The 21,252-nt window shown below is 42.5% G+C and overlaps 3 protein-coding genes across 7 annotated transcripts in view; all 3 read left to right on the top strand.

The window, feature by feature from the left end:
* Window positions 1–5,077, top strand: part of garnl3 (GTPase activating Rap/RanGAP domain like 3) — a 157,345-nt gene extending 152,268 nt beyond the window's left edge. For all 5 annotated transcript variants that reach the window (XM_079524321.1, XM_079524322.1, XM_079524323.1 and 2 more), the window contains 3 exons: window positions 1,512–1,632; window positions 2,636–2,685; window positions 3,973–5,077. In XM_079524321.1, the coding sequence (XP_079380447.1) occupies window positions 1,512–1,632; window positions 2,636–2,685; window positions 3,973–4,103 (302 nt within the window). In that variant the 3' untranslated portion in view covers window positions 4,104–5,077. The remainder of the gene's footprint in view (window positions 1–1,511; window positions 1,633–2,635; window positions 2,686–3,972) is intronic.
* Window positions 1–21,252, top strand: part of LOC306939671 (carboxyl-terminal PDZ ligand of neuronal nitric oxide synthase protein) — a 450,703-nt gene that overhangs the window by 268,554 nt on the left and 160,897 nt on the right. The gene's annotated exons all lie outside the window — the stretch shown is intronic.
* Window positions 16,156–20,599, top strand: LOC306939362 (elastase-1-like; the record flags this gene model as incomplete). The annotated part of the gene is made up of 8 exons (XM_079523949.1): window positions 16,156–16,204; window positions 16,751–16,821; window positions 17,199–17,305; window positions 17,891–18,010; window positions 18,870–19,006; window positions 19,114–19,253; window positions 19,748–19,894; window positions 20,531–20,599. The coding sequence occupies 8 exons, from the start codon at window positions 16,156–16,158 to the stop codon at window positions 20,597–20,599; spliced, it is 840 nt and encodes a 279-aa protein (XP_079380075.1).

Genomic DNA, 21,252 nt, shown 5'->3' with positions numbered 1-21,252 from the left:
GACGTTTACAAGATTTTGAACACTTTCCTGGATTCTTTGTGTGTTATATGTGGTTTTAGATATTTTAGATTTTAGCACTGTCCAGACACTGGGCTCACTTCCTTCCTGGACTACAATTCCCATAATGCTTTGTTGCACTGCTCCTCCTTGTGGATAGGGGGAGGGCTGTGTTACTGAGACAACATGTAGACAACATGTAGGCCCAATCCCAATTGCCTCCCTCAATCCCTGAGCCCTGAACCCTCATTGACTTTAGTGACGTCAGCTGTAAGTGCTTGAGGGTGAGAGGTTGCAAGGGCTCCAAATTGTTGTGAAAGGAATGGGACAGCACTTTGAAGATGAGTCCGCCATTACTTTGCATCACTTTATAAAAACTGTCCTTATTCACAGCCAGTGCCTACATGACATGTCTATCATGTCTATTTTAGTATTTAAGCTGATCGTTTTATTATTAGTTTCATAAATACACTTTCCTGTGTGATAGGGGTTGTAATATTCATATATAATAATATTCATTATACATTGCATTTCCATATTCTTTTACTTTGCTCATTAGTCATTTGTCATCATATTTCCCTTATTATTATTATTGTTATTAAATATATAGCCTATCCTTCCATTCCGTCTCCTTTTGAGAACAGTGAGAAAGCACTATTGTGTTTGTTGACATTCGCGATACATAACTAATTTGCATACTTAAATGATTGACGTTCGGAGGATCCCCCTCATTCCCCTGGTAACGCTATGAACTGTGGGTAATTTCTTTGCCAAAGTCAGCTAAAGTCAGCATTGATGCTGACTTTGGCAAAGGGGCGGGGCTGAGCCCTCACTGACTTACCGATTTCAAATGGGACATCCCTCAAGCCCTCGCAGACTTCACATGAACGCGCAGCTAAGTCAGTAAGGGCTCATTGAGTCAGCAAGGGAGTGGATTGGGATTGGGCCTTAGTCCAGGTGTAGTCCAAGTGAGCCCAGTGTCTGTGACATCTTATTGGACACTGCTAAAATCTAAAATATCTAAAACCACATATTACACACATAAAGACCCCAGGGAAAGTGTTCTAAATCTTCTAAACGTCCTTAAATATATATTTTCTCACTCTTCCTACTTCCGGGTTGCTTCCCTACTTCCTTCACAGGTGTTATCGATGATACTAATTAAGGCTCTGTAGTTTTCAAACTTTTTTAATTTCAAGGACCCCCATAACTCTTGAGAGTGTACAAATGGAACCAACTGGACCCCACTCTCAGAGTTACACAGGGTAATTTGGAACCCACTCAAAGACACTTTGAGACCCACTGGTGTAGCAGAGTGTTTCCAGTGAGCCAGTGAACATGCACAATAGCAGCACAGTTTGACCAGAATGGAACAGAGCCTTCATTAGTATCATCGGTAACACTGAAGGGGCCCATGAGAGCCCATTGGGGGGGGGGGGGTCCTTGAAATGAAAACGTACAGTGAGAACCAGTGGAATAGCTAAGTGGAACCCTGATTGTTGAATATGGTGCAGGCTTGACCGAGGAGCCCAGCGGGAAGTCGGACAGCGGCGCGAGCAAACAGAGGAGGTCCCTCAAGAAGAACAGTGACGGGGAGCCCAAGGCGCGAGCCCTGACGTCCACTAACAGTGACCGGTGAGGGACAACAGAGCTTTATAATAAAAACATATTTTATTTTATTTTATTTTATTTTATTTTATTTTATTTTATTTTATTTTATTTTATTTTATTTTATTTTATTTTATTTTATTTTATTTTATTTTATTTTATTTTATTTTATTTTATTTTATTTTATTTTATTTTATTTTATTTTATTTTATTTTATTTTATTTTATTTTATTTTATTTTTATTGCGACCACAGGTCGCAGTTAACTATGATATTGTGCACTTCCCGTTAGTCAGTCAGTCATGCCCCATATATGGTCATGCCTCGTGACATCACGTCACGTCAGTTACTGACCTGTTCTGCCATTCCACACATGCATGTTGATCCATCCCCATCCATCCTTCCTCTTTGATGTCTCCCTTTTGACTGATACCTGTCCATTTAAACTCTAGACGGGCCTCAAAGTTATTAGTGCAGGCATGCCCGGCAGCCGGCGAAAACTAGAGTTCTCAACAGGCCCGAAAATTAAGGCCCGGCCCTACCTGGGCCCTCATCAAACCCTGTACACTCTTAGATCTCCAAATAATGGAGCTGACCTGTTCTCACATTCCATATGTTGATCTGACCACATCAAACCCTGTACACTCTTAGATCTCCAAATATGGAGCTGACCTGTTCTCACATTCCATATGTTGATCTGACCACATCAAACCCTGTACACTCTTAGATCTCCATATATGGAGCTGACCTGCTCTCACATTCCATATGGTGATCTGACCACATCAAACCCTGTACACCCAAGACACGCTCCATATAGCCAGTACAGAATTCATTCCATAATGTTGATCTGACCCCCCCATGCCAAAGCGCCAGCGCTCGCCCAGCAGTCTGCTGTCACCTAGGCTGATGCATGCACGTGACCTCGCCCTTTTGGGGCGAGGTCGCTTCTCGCTCTCAGGCACTTTACTGGTAATAATCCACATGAGTTACTGTCATTAATTGCATTATTGTTATTATCTTTTTTCAATCAGGTTGGAGTCGACTGATGTGGACGCAGACATCCAGCTGCATTGTTCGTCTGGTAGGCTTGTCACAGTTTATACTTTTATACTAATACTAATTATTTGAGCCAATCACAATTATCTTTTTTTTTTTTTTTTTAAGATTTTTTTTTGCGGCTTACGCCTTTTATTGGTTTTTGAAGGGACAGACAGTAGGCTAACAAGAAACGGGAGAGAGATGGGGGAAGACATGCAGTAAAGGCCGTGTCGGGCTCGGGAGTCGAACCCGCGGCACACTGCGACTGGATCACCAGTCGGGTGCCCAGACGGTTACGCCACCGCCTGGGCCACAATTATCTTTGCATGATCCTTCTGTTTTGCAGCTGGATGAAATGAAGAGAGTCATATTTCCGTTTTCGCCGCTTTCATCCTGGTGTCCAAACAATTTTTCATAAATGAGCAAGAATTTTCCAAAATAACGAAATTGGACGATCTACAAGCTCACAATGCATTGCCTCATGATGCGACGCCTTGTAAGCTTTCGATTGCCTTTTTTTTTTTTTTTTGGAACTTACGTATACAATTATCAAGCATATTATGGCCTTATCTTTTGTCATTGCCCAGTGCAGTTTTGGTTTAGCAAGCCTAAAAGGCAAAACATAAATCGTCGCCTTCTTAAATTAATGTCCTAAGTCCTAAGTTTTCAGGAATTCTTTTAAACTGATCCAAAACATAACTATATGATATTTTGTCAGTTATGCAACATAATATGATTAAATAAACTGAAATAGGATTAAGCCTTAGACCTAGGCCAATGTACTTACTGACTGACGTCACAAAACCGTTGACTTAGGCCAAAGAATTGCTTATTTTGGCTTAAGTCACACTCATTTTACTAAAAGGGATCAGCACGATCCTTTTCAATCAGGACTTTGTCAATTTTACCAGAGGTGGACAGTGTCGTAATATGTGTTCAATGTTCAAGCCAAAAACACAGTGAAATATTTAGTCGCAATATGTTGTATAACTAATGGAACTAAAACAGTAGTTCCCAAAGTGGGGTTCGGGGACCCCTAGGGGTCCTTGAGGGAGTTTCCAGCTAAATGATAGTTTGGAACCAAATGGAACCAAATGGACCCTTGTAGGTCTGTAACTCAGAGTGTACAAATAGAACCAAATTGCTTCCATTTGTACACTCTCCTTGAAATTAAACACGTTGAGAATCACTGCTAGAGTCGTAAAAACCTTCTCTCATGGGGGTCCCTGGCATACCTTTTTCAAATGAGTGTCAATTTGGGGGTGACCTTCACATGCGAAAGTTTGGGAACCACACTGACTGAACTAAAATGCTCATGATCTTTTTGCAGCCCTATCGTCTGGTTCAGAGCCAGAGGCGGAGAGGGTGGTGCTGCGAGAGGACAGCCCCCTGGTGGCCGGTGTGGCCAGTGCATTCGGCATGTCCACAACCTTCGAAGAAGACATCCTGGATCTGAAGTGAAGACAATCCCACGTGCCCTCTCTTCTGTTTTTATACATTCACACTTAATTTATTTTTTACGGTACATTTTATTTTCTCTCTCTCTCTCTCTTTTTCTTTTTTTTTGTTTGTTTTGATTGTAGCCTATGTATGTTTCCGGGTCCCCATTATTTCATGCATGGTTGGTTTTAGTCAAGAGTGTTAATGTGTGCGTGCGCCATGTGTGTGTGTGTGTGTGTGTGTGTGTGTGTGCGCGTGCGTTTTGTAAGCGGCCCTGCAAACCAATAACCCAAAGAGGAAATGAGTTTGTGTAGCCTATAAGGGGAGGGGGGCGTGGTTTATTTAGATCAATGGTACCCGACATGTGGGCCCGATGAGGATATTGCAAGACGGCCCCCAAATAATTGTCCACTTCTAACCCGACAGAGACGACATAAAGCCTGGTGTTAACCCATTTAAACCCGAGGACGATTCTAAATAAAAAAAAGGCTTCTAAATCCTGACACTAGTTTTCTGAAAAACCTGTTTCTATGCCGATGGTTCTCAAACTATTTCATGTCAAGGACCCCGAAACATTGTATGTAATTGACCGCCGACCCCCCATCTGAAAATATGTAGTTCCAGGGACCCCCCCCCCAGAAGCAAAGATTTGAGTTAAAAAAGATTCGCTCTGAAAGTATACATATTCAAAGATTTGCACCACATTTTCAAGATAGCAGATCTACAACCTCGTAGCGCGGCACTCGGTGCTGCGCCATGAGCTTGTAGATATGCTATTTTTCAATAGCTTAAGTATAACATACGGTAATGCTTAACCCATTCAGGCCTGACGTCGAAATTTAAAAAAAAAAGTTTTCTAAATCATGACAATTTTCGGAAAGATTTGAGGCACATTTTAACGATTTTTCAAAAATAGCAGACCTACAAGTTCATAGCGCGCCACTCGGTGGCGCGCTATGAGCTTGTAGATCTGCTATTTTTCAATAGCTAAATTATAACATGTTTAAAACGCTAACGCTAACGTGACATGGATGCGTTCCAGGTCTCAATGGATTCAAACACCAAAAGGGTCCTGAATGGGTTAAGGTGGGCCCTGATCTATAGGCAAGGCCTGGGAAGCCACTGATTTAGAATATGACACCCTGAATGATTGTGGTTTCATCCAAAATCAAAACTGAATGTATATCTAATCTACGCACCAAGGCACGACAAAAAACGACTTAAAAATCTTTGTGTTCACAATACCCTCTTGAAGTTGCTACAGCTCATGTGATGTATACTATGTGATTATTATTATTATTAATTATTATTATTATTATACAATCCACTTTTCAGATTGTATGTATGATATATGCTTATGTATGTGTACATCTGTTTATACATTTAGATGCATACACATTGACGGACATGTATGCCTTGATATAAATTGATACAAGTTTTATTCCCGTATTTAGTCAAAAGGGTGATGTGTTATGCTCTTCTTCACGCCATAATTATTCTGGGTTTACTTAGTTCAAGTACATAACAGATTGACAGGGCTGGAAAAGTCTCACAAAAGTGCCATTTTGCAGCATTTTACTCTCCACTGACTGACAGCGCCCTCCACTGACCCCCAGCCGCAACAACCACCATGTGCTGGTGGTGCCTGACAACACAGTTAATGCAGAATTACATTGCGTTTCCCTTAAATCCACTTCATGGAGGCACTCCTTTCAAATCCACGTGCACTAAAACATCTCGTCCGCAAGAAAGAGTATATTTTATTTTTAACCCTACATGACTTGCCTATGATGCTGCACAAGTACTATGACTTTTGTGCTTTTAAAAAAACGTACCTTTGGGGACACCATGGGATTTGCATTATTAAGCGTAATGGCATAATTCCCAATAAATAATTTCAATATATATAATTACTTGCAGACCATAGCCTGAGAAAATGGATGTGAGAAAAGTGTGGATGCCTATTTGCGGTAAGCCTTATGTTACAATTGTGCCAGTGAGAGGTATGATTCACTGTAGCTCAATGACTAGAAATACTGTACATGCCAACACTCAGGGGCAACCTACTGTACAGTCCATGTACACCGGTGGTTTTCAACCCTTTTCATATCGAGGTCCATTATTTATTCTACATTTCAGCCACGGACCACCATTTAATTACATTTTGACCTGAGATCAGATTCTAAAAATGTCTTCGACATCCTGACAGTTTTCTGAAAAAGCTATGTTTCTATGTCAGTCGTTCTTAGATTTTTCAAAAATGGCAGACCTACAAGCTCGTAGCGCGCCACTCGGTGGCGCGCTATGAGCTTGTAGATCTGCTATTTTTCAATAGCTAAAGCATAACATGATGCTAACACCAAAAGGGGTTCCCGCCCAAAATGGGCTAATTACATTTAGCTAAAGAATATTTTGTTGTCGTTGGATAAGATTCTGTCCACAATTCCATGCTGCATTGATGTTGGCACCATTTGGAGACAGGCAAACGTTGATCAAAATAACAATTATTCTACATTCTAAATTGTGCAGACTTCTTACAAATGTAATAATGCAGATGTTTAACAATAATGTAACTCTTGATAGAGTAAAATGGTTACCAAATCAATGGTTACCAAATCATTTAACTGGGGACCACCTGGAACTCCCTCAAGGACCACTGGTGGTCCCCAGACCACTGGTTGAAAACCACTGATGTACACTATTAATGCAGTGGTGGAAGAAGTACTTATTTATGAAGTAAAAGTAACGATACCCACCATATAAAAACACTCCAACTTAGGCCTCACTCAGACCTTTACTGCATTGCTGTATGCTTCTTGGATGAATGTTGTGTAGTGTCATGGCCGCCCCAATGCATTTCCAATGGAAGTCACATGGTTTGTAGTCCACATTTTGGACTACAATCTGTTGTATGGCTTTCGGCTGTGTTTCGACTGCGCCCCTCCCCCTCATACAACACAAATGTGTCAAACCATGTGACTCCCATTGGAAATGCATTGGGGCGGCCATGACACTACACAACATTCATCCAACAAGCATACAGCAATGCAGTAAAGGTCTGAGTGAGGCCTAAAAGTCCTGTGTTCAGCATTTTGACTTGAGTAAAATTCAGAAGTATTGGCACCGACGTATACTTCAGTGCCAAAGCAAATGTTCAGCTTGCAGATGTTCGAATAGGCTTAATTCTTTAATTAACGTAGTACGTTTTATAATAATCTAAATCTACAAAGCAACAAGTAACTAAAGTTTTTCGAATGATCGTAGTGGACAAAGTGTTCTCGAGTTAAGGAAAGGTACCTCAGAATTGTACTCGGGTACAATACTAGAGTTAACCACCACTGCTAAAATGTGATGATTTATTCCAGGGGTTTTCAACCAGTGGTCCGGGGACCACCAGTGGTCCTTGGGGAGGTTCCAGGTGGTCCGGGGACCACCAGTGGTCCTTGGGGAGGTTCCAGGTGGTCCCCAGCTAAATGATGGAGAGTTGGTAACCAAATGAACCCTTATTAGATATTTAACCCTTATATAGCTTGAACTCTTGAGAGAGTTAAAGATTAAACTAAAATGTATGCTTGGTTTCATTTTAAGCGTTAATTTAATTTACTAAAAAAAAAATATTTTGATCAACGTTTGCCTCTTATCTCTCCTAATGTAATTGTGGACAAAATCGTATCAAATGACAACAAAATATTCAAAGTTTTGGGTCTGAGAGGCTAAATGTCATCAAATGGTCCTTGATATGAAAAGGGCTGAAAACCACTGATTTATTCTGTAAAGTGTACGGAAGACAAGCATCCATAGAAGGCCATATAGTGGTCAGCTACTTCATCACACTATTTTTTTCTTTTCAAAGATATTTTTTGGGCTTTTTCTGCCTTCATTGATAGGCCGACAGCAGACTGACAGGAAATGGGGAGAGAGATGAGGGGGAAGACATGCGGCAAAGGCCGCCGGGATCGGGAGTCAAACCCGCGGCACGCCACCATGCAGGCCGGCTCAGCAGCCAAGGTGCCCAGATGGTTGAGCTAACCGCCCGGGCCTTCATCACGCTGTTAAGACCTCAGGCTGATTCTACAAATGCCTTCTAATTCCTAACAGCTTTCTGATAAAGAGATATTCTGGAGCCACAAATGTATTTGGCCGCCGACCCCCCATCTCAAAATATTTTGTTCCAGGGACCTTTAAAAGACATTCAAAGATTTGCAAACATTTTGATTTCACAAAAAATAGCAGATCAACAAGCCTGTACGTGCTACGAGCTTGTACTAGTGTATCTGCTATTTTTTTTTATTTTTTTATTATTTTTAAACGTTCCCGGTTTTAATGGGCTAACTTAAAACTTAAGACCTGAGACCAGATTCTACAAAATGTCCTTTCATGACACTTTTCTGAAAAACCTATGTTTCTATATCGGTGGTTCTCAAACTATTACATGTCAAGGAGCCCTAAAAATCTATGTATTTGGCCGTCGACCCCCATCTGAGAATTCTTTGTTCCAGGGACCCCCCCAGAAGAAAAGATATGAGTTCAAATGTATGCTGTGAAAGAATATATATTCAATGATTTGCGCCACATTTTCACAATTTTTCAAAAATAGCAGATCAACAAGCTCGTAATGCGGCACTTGGTGGCGCGCTATGAGCTTGTATATCTGCTATTTTTCAACAGCTAAAGTTAAAAATAATGGTTGAAGTGGTTAAAAGCTATGAGGTGACACAAATGCGTCCTCAGGTCTTAATGGGTTAACCCATTTACTGCTACCATTATTTAATCCCTCCGTCGCGGTCTGCCAGGGTTTTATCGCCCGTAACACTTACTTTGAAGAGCCAAATATCCGTAATCGCATTTTACTATGAAACCATTCCGTGTGTGTTGACGAAGCTGGTGCTTGTTCTCTCGGTCGGTGGTGGAAAAAGTGGACCGCGAGTATCACAGCGCCTGCTACAGGCCGTTGAAAACGCTTGTCTGGGACAAAGCGACCCCTCCAATGTCGCTTCTGGAGATACATCCGTCTGAAAACAGAGCAGGCGATGTAAGTGGATGCACGCGCATCTTCAAAATGGCCGCGGCCAGTGGCTCAGAAGCATAACAGAGCTAACGAACGGTAGCTGTCGATACGATCGTATTAAAACATTCATTAAAGAATACATCGCTGTTAAAACAGCTTTTCCGGGTGTGGCACGGTACGCTATTCTACGTGTCTATGTTCCTGGCAGGCCTCCCCAGTAATCTATAATGCTATAGGCCCCTGCCTCTTCCCCCTCTCTACACCAAATCTCTTCACCATAAAAAATAGCCGATCTTCAAGCGCGGCTGTTTTCACCGACTGTTCGCCTACTATGACATTCAAAGTTTTCCATTTGTACAATCTCAGAGTTACAGACCCATAAGGGTCCATTTGGTTCAAAACTATTATTTAGCTGCGGGGACCCCCTGGAACTCCCTCAAGGACCCCTGGGGGGCCTGGGCTCAGTGGTCCAGGCACCTTGGCTGGTAATCCAGTCTAGCAGTGTGCCGCGGGTTCGACTCCCGATCCCGACGGCCTTTACTTCATGTCATCCCCCCCATCTCTCTCCCCATTTCCTGTCAGCCTACTGTCTGTCCCTCCATAAAAATAAAAAAAGGACCCCTGGGGGTTCCCGAACCCCACCTTGGGAACCTCTGCTGTTGTGTTAATGGGCCAGCAAAGAGTCTCCTTTCACTGTCTAAGTCTAAATACATGTGAACTAACGGGTAACATAATACAACAATTACACCATTGATATATAAGAACCATTATTGTCGCTTGTTTTTTAAAACGGCATTTAGGGAAATACGTGAGATTTGAAGTGGTTAGGGTTTATAAATATTTAAAGCTGCACTGTGTAACTTCCTCTTCTTCCCCGGTTTTGAACCAGGTTTCCTGTGGAAGTCCTGTATTATTATTTTTTTACCATTGAGCTATTAGAGCCTGCCTGTTAGGGGACGAAACTGACCACCAGGTCAAAGCCTGTGTCTAGGTGAGACTATGTGAACTTTGACCCCATCTAAATGTCTCAATAGAAGAGCAGGGAGACCAAATACAACCACCCCAACTGTAAAGCCCTAACCACACCAAAGGGTCAAGGCGGTTTTAGCGTTGTCCTTGCGGTGTTTTAGCGTTGTCCTTGCGGTGTGATATGTCTTGTTGCACGTTGACCCACGTTGATTCAACGCATGGAATTCAATGGCCCAAACAAACCACAAGACGGTTTTAGCGTTAACTCCTTGAAACGGTTTGGACCCAAGGAGTTGCATGGTGAGTCGGTGACCCTTGGTGTGGTTAGGGCTTAAAGGTTATATTGTATTAACATACTCTACCATACATGTACATATTGGACAAAATTACATATTATTCAATTATTACATGTGCCGCTTCAACAAATGAAGAGTCTGATTAAAGAAGAACTACATTGGATCCACTGCATCACAGGTGGTTCTTCTTTTGTCCATTTCCTGAAAACTAACGGTTTTGTTGGCGGCAGTCGCTCAGGGTTTAGAGTCATAGGGCAGTATTATGCGTGTCTTAAGTACCAGGTCTTATGACTTAACTTAAGACCTGGAGGCGTGGTCAATGCTGTTTGGACACTTAGAATAGCCAAATGGCATTGTTCACGCCTCCAGGTCTTAAGTTAAGTAATACGACCTGGTACCAAAGCTCCCCCCCCCCCCCCCCCCGCTATTCATGTCAGTGGAAGTTGCTCAGTGGCGTTTTGAAGAACCGTCTACTTCCGCATTTGACCACCAAAGTGCAACCGAGCGCTCAGTGTTAAAGCCCAGCTGCACTGGGTTTTCCCGGTCATGAATCCACGGGTCCGCCTGCAGTCCCTCCTCTTACCACTAGGGCCCAGTGCTTCAACGTTGAAGGGCCTCACTGGGGCCTTGGTTAGAGTGGCCGTTGTTTGGGAACCGTATCAGGGTCCCGGTAACCCGGGTTCAATCGCCGGGCCCCTCCTGGCTGTGTGCCGGAAGTGTCCTTGAGCAAGACACTGAGCCCTGCGGCCTAATGCTCCCCGATGAGCAGGTTGCTGGTGCCTTGCACGGTTTCCTCCGCCATCGACGTGTGAACGTGCGTGCGAATGGGTGAATGCAATGCACATTGTACACAGCGCCATATCAGTGGTTCTCAAAGTGGGTCGGTCCCGGGGGGGGGCTCCAAATGGACTCTTATACGGGTCTGCAACTCTTGAAAGTGTACAAATGGAACCAAATGGAATGGTTCCATTTGCACATTCCCAGAGTTACGCGCTTCCTTGAAACTAAAAACCTTTGAGAACCACTATAAATGCACCATTTTGACCATTTTACAAGGTTTCCACCTGACGGAGATGATTATGCTTAATGGTGGTGAACTGATGAACTATACATTGGCCAATGGGCCGGTCTGCTCACACCTGATGGGGATTGCAGTGCAAAGAGTCCAGGACGACAGAAGGAAGCTGCGAGCAGCAGCGGTTATGACTGTGCAGATGTTATGTCACACTTTGCATGAGCTTGTCTTGCTTCTCTTGCTGTCTCACACGCCTATATAGTATATCCCCCTATCCTTTTTTTCTTCTGTATTTTGCCTGTGAAAAAACAAAAATAAAAAAGAATAAAAACACTTTTCAACACTATTACACATTGCAGAACATAATGAAATGGAAGACAAATGCAGGCGGTGGGGGGTATTTTTTAGATATTCTACTTTATTATTTATTATTGTCCATATTGAGGGTATGGGTGACTGTTTCTCTCCTTTACTTCTGTCGACCCCTCGTTGTTTTGAACCCTTGGCATTTCCTTTGGTATCTGAATCAATATTTACAGTTTAGACTGTTGCTGAACCTCTCTGTAATTTCCAAAATCAAAGAAAGAAAATGTAGAAAAAAACAAAACAAAACACCAAGTGTCTTAAAATATTGTATCGCCATCGTTTTTAATGCCAAGTACTACTTGTAAATGTTTGTGTTTCAAAATGTGGCCTCAAATTAAATGGAACTCTATTATTATTATGACTATATAAATTACTTTAAACAAGTGCTGTAGACCACTGCTGTGAAAGTAGTCAATTCTGTTCATTGATATGTAATAAATATTTATGAAATTTGACTGGAGTTTTCATCATATCATTATATATAATGAGCCACTGAAACCCTAATACTATAATTTGACTGGAGCAGTGGAGTCCCATGGGCGACACTAAATATATTTGCTGAAAATAGCTTGCTTGGGGCATCCCCCCAGAATAGGGACCCCGGCCCTATGGTGGGGCATCCCCCCAGAATAGGGACCCCGGCCCTATGGTGGGGCATCCCCCCAGAATAGGGACCCCGGCCCTATGGTGGGGCATCCCCCCAGAATAGGGACCCCGGCCCTATGGTGGGGCATCCCCCCAGAATAGGGACCCCGGCCCTATGGTGGGGCATCCCCCCCAGAATAGGGACCCCGGCCCTATGGTGGGGCATCCCCCCAGAATAGGGACCCCGGCCCTATGGTGGGGCATCCCCCCAGAATAGGGACCCCGGCCCTATGGTGGGGCATCCCCCCAGAATAGGGACCCCGGCCCTATGGTGGGGCATCCCCCCCAGAATAGGGACCCCGGCCCTATGGTGGGGCATCCCCCCAGAATAGGGACCCCGGCCCTATGGTGGGGCATCCCCCCCAGAATAGGGACGCTCGAGTTCAAGTGGTTAGATCAGTGGGTCCCAAAGTGGGGTCCGGGGACCCCCAGTGGTCCTTGAGGGAGTTCCAGGGGGTCCCCAGATAAATGATATAGTTTGGAACCAAATGGACCCTTATGGGTCTGTAACTCTGAGAGTGTACAAATGGAACCAAATGGACCCGTTAGGGTTCATTTGGTTCCATTTGTACACTCAGAGTTACAGACCCTAAATGGGTCCATTTGGTTCCATTTGTACACTCTGAGTTAAATTGACATTAATTTTACAATATAAATTGGGGGTCCCAGAGATATACGAAAAAGTCCTTCTGCACAGGTGCGTCGGATAACAGGAACTGATAGGTAGAAAAAAGAGACCCCCAGTACATGTATTGGACATTATGCCCTCCAGGGACATGTTTATTTAAATATAATTGTCCAATATTCATTTGTTGCCTCAGTCAGTACACTTAAAAAGGTTTTCAATTTTCATTGTAGATATTGCCTTTACTATACTGATTGATTTATTCTATTGTAGCTATCTTATTCTATTTTGTGTATATTTATAAATGTTCCTTTCATCATGGACAAAATATACCACCTGTACTCACCTGTGGGCAGTCCCTCTCCATGGTAACGGATTGGTGTGGGTCATTTGATTGGCCCCCGCTGATCTCAGAGTTGTATTTATGCTGACTGTTTGTCAGTACTGCTTTATGCCTGATGAAGGTCTGACGACCGAAACGTTGCAATAAAAACCAACCTAAGTGAAGACAGTGTGCGGGATTCTCTTTTTTCTACCTATCGGGTCCCAGAGATAGAAATGCCATTAAATGGGGGGTAGACTAATGCATGCATGTCAAACTGCATGGGGATCCTTGAAATTAAACAGGTTGAGAATCACTGCTTGAACCGTAAAGATCTCTTATGGGGGTCCCTGGCATATATATTTTCAAATGGGGGGTCCGCGGGCTTATTAGTGTCAATGTGGGGGTCCTTGACATGAAATAGTTTGGGGACCACTGGGTTAGATGAGCAGCGGTTCTCAAAGTGGGGTCCAGGGTCCCTCAGGGTTCCGTGAGGGCGGTGGTTCCAAATGGTGGTCCGTATACGTGGCTCAAAATAATGCAGAATAAATAAATAATGGACCTTGGAAGAAGAAAACAAAAAGTTGAAAACCACTGTAGACTGATATAACTATAAAGGGCCTTTTTACAGTGTTTTCAGATTTCAGTAGCATAGCATACTGTATAGACTCACTAGACTAGAGGGTGTGCGCATGACATCATCATCAAACCAGGAAGTTATGCAGGAACGCCTACTGAGTGGCAAAAAACTACTTTCCTGGCCTTGTCAGCCCATACATCCAAACAGAAATTGGATTAAACAACGTTAAACAATGTTAAACTCACTTTGTGCATGTTGCTTTGCCACTCGATTTACCTCCATTATGATGAATTCCTGTTCTGTTCTTTGTCTATATAGAAGTGTCTATTTGTACGTCTCTAAATGTTTTGATGAATTGAACATGGTGGACCCTATTGTAAACAAGTGTAATGCTTAATTGGGTCGTCCACTCACAGTTAACAGCCTTTGTATTGAGTTTGTGCTTGAAATGTACTGTAATTCTGCAAACTGTTAATAAATATTTCAATCAATCAAAAACCAGCTGTGTGATATGGATGACGGTGGGCGTGTGTGCATGAACATGGGGGTGGGATCAGCACGCAGGGTGGGTGTGGTGAGCACCTGGCTGCACTAGTACTAGGTAATGTCTATGCACGGCCATCATCTTGACTTTAGTGCATCTCTGCATAACTCTATCATCTCTGCGAGCTGAGAAGCGACACTTTCAGAAGTGCGTCGATCTTGGACGACATTTCAGAGGGTATAACTATAAGGTAGGATAGTGTTCATATTTCATTAGGCTAGCTATTAAGCCTATATATTATAAACTATGGGTTCTTAGTGGAAAATATAGCCTAAGCTGCCACTTTTTGTTGTTGTTGTTGTTGAAGTGTGCCATAATTAAAATAGTTTGCCTACTTTAATGTGAATACCTATGCTATTATTTATTCTGTAGCCTACCTGTGATTGGCTCCAAATATTGGTGAGAATAAACCGTGAGATATTTTATAGCTTCTCCATGGATTAGAAAAATGGATATTCCAATCCGAAATAGTCTACTGTGACTCATGTATTACTATAGGCCTAGGACTTGATTCTATATTAAAAAAGAAAAAAAATCCCGTGATGGGTTTTAATTGTGACGTTAATAGTTTCGCTTAAATGTGTTATTAATAGCATGTTGAAGTGTGTGTTGAAGACAATATAGGCTTATTTCGGTCTGCTTTAAGCTCTGCTGGTTTTCATTCATTATAATTTCCTTTATTAGCCTATTTGGCTGCATGTATGCTGAGAGCTGGATGTTTCTTGTTTAGTTTCGTTTTTTTCTGATTGAGTACTTTATTGAAAGGTAATCAAAGGACTTTGACTTTAAAGTAAACTATTTGGCACAGTAGTATGCTAGTCTTTATGCATGTGTGATCTCTTCAAAAAGCATTCAGAAGATTGTCAATAAAAGTCAGATTAGATGTAATACTAAATTCAACTGAACGCATATCGTGTCATCAGAATTCACTCAGTCAGTTACACTATAATGCCTGTAGGAGGTGTCAAACACTTCTTTAGAGTCTGACAATCATACTGTGTTGGACTGTAGTGTATGACTACACCCATGATCTCTTGTGATTTATTCTGCCCTATTCTGCCAAGTGCAGTACAGTAGCCTGAAAAAAAGTTTAAAAAAAAAAAGAAAACCCCAATCAAAGGTTATGGGGAATATTTATTTTTACTAGCCAATATAACAAAAATATCACAACATATCTGTACCATTTATCATTTCTGATTGGGTAGGTAGCATTTTTAGAGACATTTAGACCAACCTGAACTGACCTTGACGTCAGTGCTGTTAACCGACAGGGTTAGTGTTGGTCAAAGAAGGAGAAGATACATATAGATGGATAGATAAACTGATATGATGATAGCATAGTTTTCTATGCATTTTGGGGGTTTACAGGGATTTGACCCCCCCATACATTAGTTCTGCCCAGCCTATAGAGGGGCAGGCTATAACCGGCCCTCGATATTGAAGAGACACATTTCTGTAGGAGTTTACACATACATTCTGCATTATTAATCTGCACACTCTCGCCCACATAGTTTTTTTTTCCAAATTATTGTATCTGTGTAGTGCTGCATGCAGGCTCTCCATAGCCCTGCGCTACAAACGACAAATGGTCTTTGAGATCCAAAAGGCTGAGAATTGATTCAGTAATCTGATGTGATATACATTTGTGTTTCACCAGATCTCTGTGAGCGGCCGGGACTCAAGGTCTCAAAATGTCCGTACACATGAATGCTGCTGAGAGCAGCATCGCACTGGAACAACCCATACGGTCTGGTAAGAGACTTTACAAAAAAGAAGAAAAATATATATTTTATATATATAATTATATATATAATATATATATATATATATATTTAATCTCACTTCCTTCCTTCCTTCCTTCCTTCCTTCCTTCCTTCCTTCCGTGTGTGTGTGTGTGTGTGTGTGTGTGTGTGTGTGTGTGTGCGTGCGTGCGTGCGTGCGTGCGTGCGTGACTGTGTATAGGACGGTTTTGTCCTCCTACTCCTAATAAATGGAGTCGACGGACTATTGTTAGCATTCTGGGCAGTCTGACCTTCCTAGCGTTTATTATCTGGTCTCTGTCTACACTGAGGTGGGGGCCACCAACTACCTCTGAGCCGGCCACTCAGGTGGGGCCACCAACTGCTGGGGCAACAGGTGAGCTTGCAGTAATGCAATTCTACTCATATAGTAAGGTTTCTCCTTTGATAGTAGCACATAGGCCTTATAAGAACATGTATATCTTAATGTGTTAAGTGTTTAAGGGGTTTAAGAGGTTTAACTGGAAAACTGTTTCTCTCCCCTTTGTCTTGTGCTCAGTGCCTGACTGGGTGGTTGGCCCCAGAGTTGTGGGAGGGGAGGAGGCCAAACCCAACGACTGGCCTTGGCAGGTAACATTTAGCACTTTGTCTTTGGCTCCATTTTGTATACACTCTGGTTAACATTGATGATTTGTAGTGCACTTTCCATCCCAACACACACCGCACACATGCACACGTGTCAGGGACACTGCACGTGTCTAATGCCTGGTCATTATTTACTTAGCTTAACCCATTTTGACCTGAGATCAGATTCTAAAAATGTCTTCTACATCCTGACAGTTTTCTGAAAAAGCTATGTTTCTATGTCAGTCGTTCTTCGATTTTTCAAAAATAGCAGACCTACAAGCTCGTAGCGCGCCACTCGGTGGCGCGCTATGAGCTTGTAGATCTGCTATTTTTCAATAGCTAAAGCATATCATAATGCTAACACCATGTGTTTGTGTCAGATCTCTCTTCAAGAACTGCGGCGGGGCAGCTTTCACCACTTCTGTGGAGCAACGCTGATCAACAAGCGTTGGGCCATGACGGCGGCCCACTGTGTCGAAGGGCCTGAGTATGTCTCAACATTTTTCATTTCAAGGACCCCCAGTTTCAAATGCATTAGACCAGGGGTTCTCAACGTTTTTGGCCGGGGACCCCCGGAAATGCTTTGGCAATGTCTCGGGACCCCCGCCCCACCCCCTCCCGACCCCCAATATAAATTGACTGCTACAATAACCTTAAACCATTTTGGGCGGGAACCCCTTTTGGTGTTTTAAGCATTGTTATAATTTAGCTATTGAAAAATAGCAGATCTACAAGCTCATAGCGCGCCACCGAGTGGCGCGCTACGAGCTTGTAGGTCTGCTATTTTTGAAAAATCGTGAAAATAAAATTTAAACATTTTATTTTTGGGTCGCGACCCACGGGTTGAGAACCCCTGCATTAGACCACAGACCAATTTGATACTATATCGCTGAGACCCCAATATAGGCTATACTACAGTATGTGTGTTAATTTAACCCATATAGTAATAACTTTGTGATTACTAGGATACTGGCCTATAATGGCCACCTTTTTGAAAGGCATTTTGAAGGAGAAAAAAAAAAGTGGAAAAAACATGGTTTGATGTAAGTTAACAATGTCTCTCTACTTTCAGGTCCGAATTGCGTGCAGTTGTTGGTGAGCACGATCTGTCCAGCGTCAGTGGCAGAGAGCAGGTGGTGACCGTCGCTGAGGTGCACATCCATCCCAAGTGGAATGGTTATGTGGGTGACGGGTAGGTGGACCATCATACTATTTGTCATACAGTAGATTTCAATAGTCGTTTTTGCTACCAAGAAATTCAGGAACATTAATCGCAAGGTTATCTCATCTCAGTGGTTTTGCACATTGTTGCTGTTGGGGGGGAAACCTTGTATGAATAACAAACTGAAACTCCAAACTTTCAGAAAACTGAAAAAGGAACCATTGTGTTCCAATGGATACAATGTAAGGTTCAGTATTTTATTTATTAAAAAAAACCCACAGACTTACTTATCCACTTTCACTCTCACTTAAAAAGAATAAATCACACCTGTGTGAACTGAGTGGTGCAAGGTCTTATATAGCCTGATCAGCTGTGGTCTGACGTAATGTCTCATTTTTTTGGGTCCCACGTACAGGTACACACACGTACAGGTACACACATACATCGACACAAACATAGATACAGACAAAGCTGGTTGTTGGAGTGGTTTGCACCACTCAAAAATTGCCAAAATAGCAGATCTACAAGCTCACAACTCTACAAGCTGTGAGCTTGGTTTCTAACCAACAGCAAAATATGCCAAATCTATACAAGAAGGACGTTTTCACTGACGGTATGTGCTGATCAGTGGTCAGATGTGGAGGTTGTAAGGTGTCACAGTCTATTTGTTGCATTTTGTATTGTATTTTATTTGTATTGTGTTATTTCCAACTTATAATAGGTCAAGAAACATCTAAAGAAATGAATGGGTTCAGATTGTTAGAAGTCAAAGCAAAGCTTTGTTTTATATGCTTACATTTTAAGTATAAATGAGGCTTAAATAGCCGTAGTTGTCTTTATCACATTCAACTAAAAACTGCATGTAATTCTAATATAACTTATTTTTTAGGAATGACATCGCCCTGCTCCGCTTTGACTCTGACGTGATCCTGAACCAGTGGGTTCAGCCTGCTGCACTGCCTCCTGCTGGACAGATTCTGCCTCACAACACCACCTGCTACGTCACCGGTTGGGGTCTCACTGACTGTGAGTTGGATACAGGATGGGAATATTATTTTAATATTTTATTCAAATACATAATTTGATTAGTTTGAGTAACATAATTTGCTCCCTTCATCTATTTGCTTTCACAGCTGGTCGAACCGTCCGACTGATGCAAGCCTACCTCCCCCTCGTTGACCATCAGACCTGCAGCCGAGCTGACTGGTGGGGACAGAGGGTGAAGACCATCATGGTCTGTGCAGGGGGCAACGGCATTCAGGGTGGCTGTCAGGTGAGTGCAGTGTACTGACATAAGAAACTATAACTAAACTATATCCTATGATTTATGCCTTAGCAGGCTTTTTTTTAAATTCATACTGCAGTCCGTTGGTTTGGTTTATTTGTAGAGTGATACAGCACTACTAAAATCATCAGTGTCAATTTAACTATGTCAAATTGGACCCAAACATGAATTAACAAGTAGCCTAAGGTTCCATTTTATATATGCACATTTTACTGTAGTTTAGTTTAAGAGTAGTTTACTGTATGGCTGCAAATTTAATCTGTGAATTATACTGGGATACAGAAAAATATATAAAATGATAAAAGTTCAAAGTAAACGGTGTTACTTATTCAGTCACTGCAGACCATTGTGAATAAATAAAACGTTCTTTCTTTTTTTTGTTATCAAATGTTTTTTATTTAAGACAAAATAGCACAATAAAACATGTTAACACCAAGAATGAATAAAGATAAAACGTTCTCTTTCTGTCTGCCTTCATGTAGGGAGATTCTGGGGGCCCTCTGAACTGTGAGGTCAACAGCACCCATGTCGTGCACGGTGTCACTAGCTTTGGGATCCGGGGCTGCAAACAGTCCAAGAAGCCCACTGTCTTCACACGCGTCTCTGCCTACATTGACTGGATTGACCAGGTCAGTAATATAAGATCCATAATAACTGAGATCACATAAAGTGATCTCATAAAGGAACGTTTTGAAGTGATATATCATTACACTATACATGTACTCAAACCTACACGTGGACTCCAATATTCAGTGCCACTAAAGGTGGCCTTACACTAGCCGATTTTTTTCAATATGAAATCTGATAGCACCACACACTACAGGATAATCGGAGCGGGGCAGAGCAAATATCAAACATTTCTTGATGTTGATCGGGCCGATCCCGATCGCGCTTTGAGCAGCCCCGAGCAGATCGATTGAGTCGGGCACCCCCCGAGCGTCAAAAAATGCCCGATTATCGGCTAGTGTAAGGCCACCTTAAGCCTCTTTCACGTCTCCCCATTTTCTTGTGTTAGATTACCGTACATTATTACGGACTAATAAACTATGGTCTATTCATTGGATCATTCCATAATATTGCCTTTCTCTTGTTCATCTGTTTCCAGATCATAAACTAAGGAGCAGAAGACTCGGATCACAAAAACCAGCTCGAAACCGCCAACCTTCAAATGGCTCCCTTCCATTCCAGGCCAAGCAAAGAATCAAAGAAGTCAGGATAGTGCTACACAACCTAGCTCCCCCTACCTATCCCACCTACTCCGCCAGCGTGTCTCTGTCCACTGTGACTCAGGTGCGGTGGAGTTCCGGCCAACCGGCTGGAAATACCAGAGGTGATAAGACATTTTCAGTTGCTGTTTGTGGAATGCACATCAAAACTGCCCTGAAAAGCCACCTTTATTATAATTCCTATTACAGATGTTGGAAGAGCCGGTAAAAATGAGTTTAGTGTCCAGTTTGTTTCTTGTACTGCTATGTTGCTTTTTGTTTGATGTTTTGAATTGCTCTGCATGACCTAAATTTGTAACAGGTCATTTCTTTTTTCTTTTTTTATATAATTTTTATCCCACGATTTTCACATTTTTCACCCCTGTGTCAATTATCTAATGTGATCCTGGGCTCTACACACCCTCCGCCAACCTAGTCCCCATATATGGGGGACATGGGGAGAGCAACAGACTTGAACTCATGCTTCCTTCATGCCTGAGTGTCCAAGTTTTCCTGGTTGGACGTAGCGCGTGTCAGGAACACGTTATTCCAACCAGTTCCTTTCCCCTCCATCAGGCGCCCCGGCTGGCCAGGGGGAGGTAGTTTAGAGACCAGAATTACTGCATGTTTTTTGTGAGGGTACCTACCCTAGGGGACACGGGGAGAACATGCAAACTCCACACAGAAAGGCCCTTTCGCCAACCCCGCCTTGGGTATGGGCACTGATGACGCGGAGGAGGAAACACGCCGAACAGGTCATTTCAATCTTTATCTGGCAATGT

This window comes from Electrona antarctica (assembly GCF_951216825.1).
Source record: "Electrona antarctica genome assembly, chromosome: 16".
Classification (NCBI taxonomy): Eukaryota; Metazoa; Chordata; class Actinopteri; order Myctophiformes; family Myctophidae; genus Electrona; species Electrona antarctica.
Note: the sequence above shows the minus strand (reverse complement) of the source record. Positions and strands in the feature narration are given on the sequence as shown.